The sequence below is a fragment of the Papaver somniferum genome, chromosome 10 (assembly GCF_003573695.1).
Source record: "Papaver somniferum cultivar HN1 chromosome 10, ASM357369v1, whole genome shotgun sequence".
Classification (NCBI taxonomy): Eukaryota; Viridiplantae; Streptophyta; class Magnoliopsida; order Ranunculales; family Papaveraceae; genus Papaver; species Papaver somniferum.
The window spans coordinates 77,248,123-77,259,675 of record NC_039367.1 but is presented as its reverse complement, the minus strand read 5'-3'; the positions used below and the strand labels follow the sequence as shown (position 1 = coordinate 77,259,675).

Sequence of the window (11,553 nt, the reverse complement as noted above, 5' to 3'; positions counted from 1 at the left end):
ACTGGTCTAAAACTTTTGACGGGTAAAACTGGTTCCAGGTTCAATAATAGAACCAGAATGTCAATATTATGCTACCCTTGATCTCAAACTAGGGTGACCTTAAGCTAAGTCCTATGGACTATCTAGCTGCTAGATTGGCTATCCACGTCAGTCTGGGCAATCTCCTAAGTCCTATGATATTGTTAATCTAGCAGCTAAACGCTGAATAAAACAGCGCTAAACGCCGAATGTTTCGGCGCTACATAATTTTATTTTTTAAAAACTAATCATTATCTCTCTCTCCACCTTTTTCCTCTCTCTCTTCAATTTTTTCTTCTCTCTCCTTTTTTTTCCTCCCTCCGTCACGTTCTCCCTCTTTTTACTTGTTAGATGAGAGAACTATCAACTATCACTGTTAACTTTTTTCCAACACTTTTTTCTTGATTTGCAACACTTTGTGGCTAATCTAGCACTCCAATCTAGCTCATAGGGGTTAGCCTTAGGCTTAGTCCTATGGGCTAGATATCTAGCTGTTAGATTGGCCATCCACGTCAGCATGGGCAACCTCCTAAGTCCTATGGGATGGCTAATCTAGCAGCTAGATTAGCAGTGGGACCACCATATAACGCCGAACGGTTCGGCGCTTTAAATCTCACCCGTTAGATCAGAAAATTTTCTCCCAACGCTGAACGGTTCAGCGTTTAGACCACTTTTTGAGCGCCGAACGGTTCAGCGTTTCAATCTCGCTGATAGTTGGACTGCGAGCACCTGGTAGGAGAGAGAACTATCAACTATCACTATTAACTTTTTTCCAACACTTATTTTTTGATTTGCAATAGTTTTTGGCCAATCTAGTACTCCAATCTAGCCCATAGGGGTTAGCCTACCCCCTAATTCAATTGATACTTTTAGTTTCACAAACCGTGAATATAAATTCTTTCTTCCTCTTCTTCTGTGGACAGAGGAGCTCAGCAGCTTAAAAATCAGTACTGAGTAAGTAAATTCCTAATTAAGTAGTTTTTTTTTTCTTTTTCTGTTTTTCTTTCTGTTTTCGTTTTTGAAATCAGTAGATAATGGTTAATGCTTGTCTGAGTTCATTTGTAAAACCCTAATTTGTTAATGCTTGTTGTTTAATTTTCAGGGATTACTTCTAGCAATGAAAAAAACAAAGACAATGCGGAACGAGGTGTCTGATGATGAGTCTTCTTCTGACTCAGATTCAAGTTCAGACTCAGAAACTGAAATCAATGGTAATTTTCTTGATTTGAGTTCAAATTTTAACTTGTGGAGGGATTTGAGATATTTTCTTGGAGTCCAAATTTTTCCTGTAAAGAAGAATTCTTTGTTACATCAATTATTATCTTGGTAATTTAGGTTTACAAGTGCTAGTTTCCATTATTCCAAGTCTACTATAGGGAAGGGACTTTATCCTTATGGTGACCACAACCTTAATTCGTAAGCATTTTTTTTCTTCTTTTTCTTTAACGGAAACAAGCAGATGGTTTGTAAGTAGTGTTATGAACTGAGTTGTTGAAAGTTGACACTAGCCTCCAGATAAATTATACTTGGATACTATTCGTCATGCTTCCTACAGCTTCATTTTCTTTCCTTGATTATGAAACCCTCATGATGTTCACGATAAAATGCCAAGTAGTCTAAGATTAAAAATAACATAGGAACTTGAGTTTTGTTCCATGAAGTGGTAGCAAATGGTGTAGCAAAGATTAACAAGGTAGATGTAACAACTGTCAACTGACTTTTTTTGAATGTGATTGGTGTTTAGCTGCCACATCATTCAGGTAGCTCAATGGTCATGTCTTTGACTGGCTAGGAACTCAACCCAGATAACTGTGTGTTCGAGCTCTTATTTAGCTCTATAGTGATAGTCTACCTATTGAGTATTTAGGGTAGATCCGGTTTTTTCAGCACAAAATTTAGTGTGCAATTGCTTATTCGGCTTTTTTGTGCACTTAGGTTTAAAATTGATCTCTAACTTGTGAAGCGTAATAGTAGACTATTGATTTCTACTATGAATTCTGGAAGAACACATTTTTGCTTTATATTGTTATACTGATTACTGAGTAGGGTGATTTCCATGATACTTTGGCGGACATTTCTGGCTCTTGAAAAGTAAACTAGGAAGCATATTGAAAGAAATTTCTTAGTGTTCTTGGGGTATTTGGACACAAAAACCAGCCTAAAACAGCATTCTTTTACTCTTAAAAAACCTAGTTGAGCTTTGGAGAACTGTATCAAAAGACTCCTATAAGAAACTGTGGATTTGATAGTTTATAATTTTGAATATTAAAAACCTTCAAATAAGTCATTTGATTGATAAGATAAAAAGGCATGGGAAGTTACTTGTTTTGTTTACTTATGGGATTGTACAGTCATCTTGATCATGTCAGTTGAATGTATGCAGTTAAGCTCGGTAAGCGAAAAGCTGGCCCTGTCATTGACTTTGAAGCTTTAAGTCGACATGGTTATCGTGGTGGTCCCTCGGTTTTGAAAGTGCCTGAACCAAAGGTGGATGACAAGGATCGAGATTGGTCTTGGTCCAGCGGAAAATTGAGTAGTGGGAGTGGGGAGACAGAAGAATCTTTTGAAGAGCGACAGAGAACTAGAGCTGCATTGAACGATGGGGAGGAGTTGCTCTATGCAAAAACAAGGAAGGATAGGGAAATTGAGAGGGAGAAGGAAAGGGTAAAGGAAATGGAAAGGAAGGAAATTGAGCGGGAGAAGAAATCCTTCTCTCAGAAAGAGAAGAGGAAAAGAGACCTTGGTCAGGCAAGTAGAGGGAAGAATTATGTTGAGGAAGAGAAGAGATTGTTGAGAGAGAGCGGCGTGTACTCTGGTTTGATGCTTAACCTCTTGTAATGGTTTGCCAACTGTTGATCTATGTTAAGGAATTGGAACAAAGGTTTGCTAGACAAATGTTGCTTGTATAAATGAAGTAATTTACTATTAGTGTTGGAATGTTTATTTGTTTCTGCTCCTTACCGTCTGCGCTGAACGGAATTTGGCACTTCCTATTCTCTAATTTTTGTTCTTGCTTGCACTAATGGAGGATGATTTTCCAGATTAGTTAAGACACCAAAAGTGGTTTTCAGAGTTTTGGAAGCCTCTCCAAATCTTGCCAGTAAATATTAGTATTCATTACAAAGCACCATTTGATTCTTCCATTGGTTCAATTTAGTTCACCAAAATGTCAACTTCGCAGGGAGGTTTTTGACATTAAGTGAAAGATTTTTTGGTGCTAAAATCTCGATTTTCTACATTTCAGCTACATAGAATCTGGTAACTGGTTGCATTAGAAACTCGGAATGATAACTTTCGAGCATTTTATGATTTATTTGTTAAGTTTCCATCTGTACATACAAGGGAAAAGAAACAGTAAGACGAGGAATTGAGGGAAAACAAACAACATACGACAACTACTACCATAACAGCACACGCGCTGATCTGCCTCTCATTTTACAAGTTGATACTTGACTGGATGGGAAGATGTTACAGGCTCAGATGGCCTAGGAGCATCAGGTCCTTTGGAGAGGTTGTTCGCTATAGCTCTAATAGTATTCGGAGTAGTCCTGCAACAGCCTCCTATGAGAGCAGCACCGGCTTCGTGCCATTTGTTCACGTAGGAAATAAAATCCACGTCGGATACCCCAGTAGGTTTCTGCAATCACAAGAATTTTCAGTACCAGAGTAATCAATACGGGCCTAATAATATGAATAAACTCAAAACATACTCCATATGTTATAGAAAGCAGCGATGCAATGGGAGGAGAACTTACTATCCACGTCTTTGTCTGACCATCATATGTCTCGCCACTATTGGGATATATAAGTATTGGTTTGCTGGTCACCTGCAAAATAAATTATCATAAGTTTAAAAATACGAGCACCACCGCATTATGAAGATTGGTCTTCGATATGATGCCCAGTCGATAATGTTTTAAGTTAGAAACACTGAAAGCGATCATGTCTGAATGAAAACATATCAAAGGGTGGTAATACCTTCTGAATTGACAGAATTAGTCCATGAATAAATCGAGAGAGGGGTGCAGTTGATCCCAACAGCAAGAACCTTCTCACATGAATCAGCAACCGAAGCACATTCAAGGATGGAATCTCCACTGACAGCGTTCACACCATCCTTTGAACTGAAGGAGAACCATGCTGGGATCTTTATATCATCTTCTTCAAGCAGTTCTGCATAAGCCTAAAAATCAAGCGACATAAACACGAAATCAAAGTGCGTTGCTTTGAGAAAAAACACGCTACATAAACACAAAATCAAAATGCTTTGCTCTAAACAGTAAATTTCTTAATTGAGAGATCCAGAAAGAGGCTGCACAGCCAGCCCGAGTTATACCTGAGCTTCAAGCTTATTCGGAATCGTCTCAAATGCAATCAGATCAGCACCAGATTCTGCTAGAACCTGAATCCTTCTCCTGTGAAATTCTTTCAAATATTCTAGTGTAACCTTTTCACCATAATTCCCACTGTAAATTTACATAACAAAGGATATAAAAATTATGTCTGAAGTCACATCGTGTATCCATTGAGTAAAATGGTGGTCATTCTGAAATTAACCAACTCCATGTACTCATGTACCTGTATTCAGACCCATCAGCTAAATAAGCCCCATAGCTACCTACACGAAATCAAAATGCTTTGCTCTAAACAGTAAATTTCTTAATTGAGAGATCCAGAAAGAGGCTGCACAGCCAGCCCGAGTTATACCTGAGCTTCAAGCTTATTCGGAATCGTCTCAAATGCAATCAGATCAGCACCAGATTCTGCTAAAACCTGAATCCTTCTCCTATGAAATTCTTTCAAATATTCTAGTGTAACCTTTTCACCATAATTCCCACTGTAAATTTACATAACAAAGGATATAAAAATTATGTTAGTGCCAAAAGTGTTGAAGTCACATCGTGTATCCATTGAGTAAAATGGTGGTCATTCTGAAATTAACCAACTCCATGTACTCATGTACCTGTATTCAGACCCATCAGCTAAATAAGCCCCATAGCTACCTACTGAAGCGGCAACCAAAATCGGAAAATTTCGGAGACTTCTTTCATTTCCATTATTCTCATAATAGACGCCACGCGCTTCACACGCAATTTGGACGCTCTTTTGCAACAAAGCTTCACTTTGTTCTTTGCTGAAGCCTTTTGCCTCAAAACCTTGGATTGTAGCCTGTTTTTGCAAACCAAAAAAGTCCATAAGCACACAACACCAAGTTTACAGAATACAAGTGCAAGAGTAAGAAAAACCCCGAGTACTTGATAAGATGCCGTAATGATAATATCTGCACCAGCTTCAAGGTAATCAAGATGCACCTGTGCCATCGAAAGTTAAAGTTAGAAGTACATTACAAAATACAAATCACTTTTCACAGTCAGACACAAAGCCTAATTAGTTGCTAGGTCTAGGCCGGAAGTCACAGATATACAAAGAAAGTAATATGATTTCAGACAAGGAGACTTATTTTTTCAGAGGATAATCTACAAGATTAGGAGCAGGAGGTCACCACAAAACAAAAATTAAGCGACTTGAACATATTAGATTCAATCAATATTGAGCTACAATTTTTTTATTTTTTATTTTTTTTCTGAAAAGAGATAGAGATTTATACCCTTCTAACTAAGTGAGGAGAATCGATGAGACACTTAGCACTCCAAAGTGGGTCGTTAAGATCAGCACCATGTCTTTCAAGTTCAGTAGCAAAACCACCATCGATCACAGCATAACCACCATTGTTCCTCAAGAAATCAGACATTGCTGCTGATGCGAGCTTATCACTTCCAAATCCCATGATTGATATTTTTGTTTATGGGGAAATGAAAGTAATTGGGAAAGTTTATAAGAAATTTGCGTATTTCCAAGAATGAAGAAGAAACTGGCGCGCGTCGAAAGAAGTATGGAGATGTCGCCACGCTAACAGGCTCCTTAAATAGACACCAGGGACTTAGCTGGAAATCCAGCATATAAATTACCAAATTATCCTTATATTTGGAGTGCGTATTTTATTTTTCAACCTTGGCCAATGATGAGCTTCACGGGCATGTTTGCATCAGGAGTTTATAGGCTCCGATGCTCACTACCAGAATGTTTCCTCGGTTGGAAAACGTCTACATTCGTTGAATCAATCGGAGGAAAATTTCCTTTCTATTTACTTGTATTTTCCCCCATCATATGGGATGAATATTGCTAGGTATGGGCAAGTACATTCGAACTGTATCACAAGGTTTCCCTTCCTCGGCCAAATACAGTCTCCATTCAATCTAAAAGTGTCTAGGTTCATTTAATCCATTTGAGAATGAGCATTGCGAGGATTATTATCCTAGTTTAATTGGGGGCCATAACTTCCTATTGGGGGCCATGGAATTTTGTTTGCCCCCTAAAATTTTCAGGATATAAATATCGCAGTATGAATATACTATTTTACCCTTCACTAATTGAAAATCAGTTTCACTAATTAACTATCCTAATTAAGGCCCCTAATCTATATACTCTAATTAAATCAAAGAGAAAATCAGTTTCTCTTGTATCTTCATCTTCCTCTCCTCCCTTTCTCTTCTCCACCTCCACCATTAACGACTCCACCTCCACCGAGGAAAATTCTTCGAACCGATTCATCGCGTAATCGTCGATGATAAAACTTTAATCGACGATTAACTTCTTCTACAAATATGGATAAAACAAAGCAAACCGCTCGCAAAGCACTTCAAATTCCTAATCTTGTAGATACGGTGAATGCAAAGGTGTACGTGTGAAGAGCTCCTGAAGCAAGCAAATCGAAACCCAAAAAGGGAATGGCTCCAATTAGAGGGTACGTGAACTTAAACCCACCTCCTATTCGATATTTTGGTTGTTTTTTGATTGTGTAATCGAGATTGGTAACTGAAAAATAGAAGTTACAGAGTGAGAGTCGGTAGCATCGAAGAAATAATACCCTAACGACTCTTACATTGCATGCTTTTTCTATAAAAAATCGTTAACCTGTTAGTGTAAATATGACGACCCTTGTTCTGCTACTTCGACCTTTTGTGCCCTAAAATAGAGTCGTCGCCATATTAGGTTGAAGATGACGACTGTTGTTTGACGACCCCAAATTAGTGCTTAACGACTCTGGGTTGAACTTGAATTGCCTTATGTTGGAGAAAACGATAGAGTCCTCAGTAGTATATAATCCCTAGACAAGAGTTTTCAATAATCTATAATCCTTAGAGTCGTCATCTCTTTTATAGGGTCGGCAGTTACTTGTTTGACGACCCAAGTTTAATCTTTAACGACCATTTAAGGACCAAAATCATCCTAACTGTCCAATTTTTGCAAAGAGTCGTTACCTTATAAATTACAGTCGTTACCTTGTAATGAAGAGTCGTTAGTTTGTTAGAGCATATCATTGACGACTCTTTAACTGAAAGAGATAAAGTTGATGTCTTATAAAAAAAAATCGTGTTTGGAATGTAGTGACAAGAAAATGAAAGACAAGGTTGAAATCACGATAACTCCTCCTTCGAAACCTCCCCGCAACAATAAATACTTACTTGCCGGTCCATTGCGCGGAAGAAGGCCGAGTAAGGTATCATTTTCTATCACCGAACCAAGAGACAAAGGTAATGAGTTGTCCGATTCGTCAGAATCAGACACTCCTGTTGTTTCAGCTAACACTAGTGCTGAAGAAGAAGATGAACAAGAAGAAGAGCAAGTAGAGGACGAACAGGGTGTAGAACATGAGATACAAGAAGAAGAAGAGGAACAAGAAGAAGAGCAAGAAGAGGAGGAAGAGGGTGAAGGTAATGGTAGTGGTGATGATGAGGATGATGGTAATGAGGAGGAACAACATAAAGGTAATAATGGCGGTGATGATAATGATGATGAGGAGAAAGAGAATGAAGGTAATGATGATGAAAAGTGTAGGATCCAAATATCGCACAACGGTAAGAGTTTGCGATATTATAGATAGAGCCTGCGAAGTTATAGACAGAGTTTGCGAGAAGGTAGCGAAGCTTGCGAGAATGTAGTTTGGGCGCGAGATAATATGAGCTGTACTCCACTACATATGAGATGTCATCCACTATGTAAACACCTATATAAAGGGAAAGTCAGAGAGAGAGAAGAGGGGTTTTTTATAATTTGTATTATTATTATTATTTCGTTTTTCTTCCTCTACTAACCTAGATCTCCAAATACTCATTAATGGAGATTCTCAATGTAAACCAAATGTTATTTCAATAATTATAGTGAAGATCCTTAACCCCGTGGATGTAGATCATATTGATCGAACCACGTAAATCTTGTGTCTTATTTTCTATTTTCATTATCTTTATCTTTATTTTCATATCAAATAAGTTTAGATCTAGAAATTATAGTCATGATAATACAAGGGGTGTGTTGTGGGATTTCCTGCAACTACATAATGGCGCTAGAAACAGGGAACGAGTAAAATATTTATCCTTCCTGTAACTTGTTGATTCAAGAAATTTTCATGAAGATTAGCTACTGTTCATATTTTTCTAGATCTACAAAATTTAGGTTCAAAAATGGAAATTTTATGGAAGAAATTATACTTTCAGGGAGTAAACATCATCAACAATTCAAAGACATGAAAAGAGTGGGAGAAAAAAATTAGTTGTTGTGGTGAAATTTAAGGAGAAAATGGAAGTTTCAGTGGAAGATTTTCATGTTCAGGAGAAGAAGGTAAATGTGAAAGAAGTTAAGGAAGGACGAAGAAAACATAAGAGGCAGATGCTGCAATTTCTATCACAAACAGAAATTTGCACAGATGGTTTGAGCTGGAGCGAGTAAGCGATAGGTCACGGGTTCGAATTTCGCAGAGACACATATTTTTCATTTTCTTCTCATTTGCATGGGAGAATAAAAGAATAAGAGAAAAACATTGTGCGTTTATTTCGCAAAGAGATTCTTGAACAGTTGGTCAAGAGAACAATATGTACATTCGTGGTCGCAAGTTCGAACTTCCCTGCGAGCATAGTTTTCTTCTTTTTACAGATAGCGAAAAAATTAATAATTTCGTAACATTGTTTCATTAGTTCGCAAAAAAGAGGTAGCACAGTTGGTCAAGCTTCGCTAGAGTGAGTTGTAAGACTCGAGTTCGAATCCCTCATCAAGCTTAATTTTTCGCACATTTTTGAAATCCTAAAGGCGAAGAAATGGAATAAAGTACAACATTGTGTGTTTCTTTCGCAAGCAACAAGTAGCGCAGATGGTCAGAGAAGGAGTATGCAAACTAGAGGACATGGGTTCGATTCTCCCTGCGACCAAATAATTTTTGCTTCGCAAATATTCGTTTCGCAGAGTTGATATTTGATTACTTCGCACAGTCTTTGATTATTTCGCAAGAGAGGGTCAGCACAGTTGGTCAGGAGGCATGAATGCAAGCAGCAAGTCGCGGGATCAATTCTTGCATGTTTATTTTTATTATGCGAAATTTATACAGAATTGCCTCTTACACAGTTGGAATTTGATTACTTTGCAAGAACTTTGATTATTTTGCAAAAGAGGCTTAGCACAGTTGGTATGGTGCGAGAAAATCCAAGAAGCAGATCAAGGGTTCAAATCTCACTCCTCACACTTCTTTTTGCTGCGCGAAATTCATACATTTCAAGGAATTTATTCACTTCTCTGATAACAATGGCGACTCACATGAAAGATAAGTACCGCTTCCTTGAACATTTTACTTTATACTAAGAACGAATAAAAAGATTTTTGATTTGATTTACAAAAAGCGATTCAATCGCACGATAACAAAAATTTCAAGATTTCAAAAATTACAAAAATTACTAAGATTTCAAGATTTCAAAAAAATAAATAAATCGATTTATATATATTTCTAGGATATTTCTTTTACAGAAAATAAAATATTTTTGATTTGATTTACAAAGATTTCAAGATTTCAAAGATTATAAAGAATACTAAGATTTCAAGATTACAAAGACTTCAAAATTACAAAGATTGCGAGATTTCAAAATTACAGAAAACTAAGAAAATTCAATTTATATATATCTTTAGAATATTTCTTTTGCAGAGAATAAAAATATTTTTGATTTGATTTACAAAACGCGATAGAATCGCAGAATTACAAAGATTTCACAACTACAAAGATTTCAGAGTTACCATGTATTAAAATTTCTCTTGAATATTTATTTTAATTCAAATGATATGATATTATGAGAATGAAAGAATGAATGAAAGAGATGACAGAAATGAAAGAATGAATGAAAGAGATGACATAAATGAAAAGATGAATGAGAGAATAAAGAAACGCGAACATTTTGCAGAAAAAAAAAGACGCGAAAATTTCGCAGAAACGCGAATAAAATTTCGCAGATAAGGGCGAACCTTTATGGCATACACCCTATTTCGCGAATAAAGTTTCGCAAGAGGCAAATGTAAGACCTAAAGTACGTCATATAAGGGGGTACCTGTTGCATGGCTCAGGGAAAGGTTACACCGCCCCCGGAACCTGAGTCATGGAGATTTGGGGTCAATAAAGCCCATCCGGGAGAGGATCTTGGATTCTCAGCTTAAGCATATGACTTAGGTTGGGAGACTAAGGTAATAAGGACTCTCCCAAGAAGTGCAGAATCTGATCAAGGCGCCGAGGTACATGGTTGAGTCAAGAGTGCCAGGGGCGTTTGAAGCGTCCTTGCCATTCTTGACAAGTCTTGGCTTATACTGCACTCGGCCCGAAGAAAACCCCACTTAGGGTGCAGTCTCGTAACCATAAGCCTTATAGGTAAAAGGGACAAGAGGCTGCGAAAACAACTGGTTTTTGTTAAGACCGGATGGGAGGAGATAACCTTGTATGGTAGAAGTACGCCTCCTTGAAGGGGCAACTAGGGGGGAGATAAGGGCGGCACCCTCCATTAGGGAGATGATAAGTGTCTTAAGACGCAAATGTCATGAGGCTTTTTACTCGCAAGGGTATTAAGGCTTGTCATATTTGTGCAACAATCCTGAAGAGGCAATAATACTAGAGAAAAAGATAAGACGAGATAAATGGGTTTTTGCATGAAAGTGCAAAGACGTCCTGCGATTTCGTCGCAAGACGTCAATGTCATGGGGCTTTATTTTCGCAAGAATATTTAGGCCTGTAATATTGTCGCAACATTCCTGAAGAGGCCACAATACAAAAGAAAAATTTAAGGCAAGATCAATGGGTTTTTGCATGAAAGTGCAAAGACGTCCTGCGATTTTGTCGCAATGACAAGAGGTGGCAAAATAAGACCTTTAACTAGGAAGGAAAAATAAGACCACATAAGAAAATAAGAAAAAAAGAGCTAATGATCTTGCAAAAATGATTATATGTAAGCAAATAAGCTTGCGAATATGTACATGAAAATGAAACTGAGGCAGTGAAAATGCCGCAGACTTGATACTATGATCATACTATTATGAGATACTAATAGTGCAGGAAAGAGGAAAGATGAAACACAAGTAAGAACTTGTGAAGAACAATAACTACACGAAGAGGAATGCATACACTAAAGAAAAAGCCAGAGAAATGAAGAATGGAAGCAATTTAAAGCTACA

The 11,553-nt window shown here is 37.5% G+C and overlaps 1 protein-coding gene and 1 pseudogene across 1 annotated transcript; one reads left to right on the top strand and one right to left on the bottom strand.

Annotated features, from left to right (window-relative positions):
* The first annotated feature begins 836 nt into the window (after window positions 1-836).
* On the top strand, window positions 837-2,978 carry LOC113318944 (nucleolar protein 58-like). Its single transcript, XM_026567236.1, has 3 exons — window positions 837-972; window positions 1,121-1,229; window positions 2,402-2,978. Exons 2-3 carry the CDS (start codon window positions 1,136-1,138, stop codon window positions 2,854-2,856), a joined length of 549 nt encoding a protein of 182 aa, XP_026423021.1. The 5' UTR covers window positions 837-972; window positions 1,121-1,135; the 3' UTR covers window positions 2,857-2,978.
* Window positions 2,979-3,277: 299 nt separating this feature from the next.
* Window positions 3,278-5,888, bottom strand: LOC113318998 (annotated as a pseudogene).
* Between the last annotated feature and the right edge of the window lie 5,665 nt (window positions 5,889-11,553).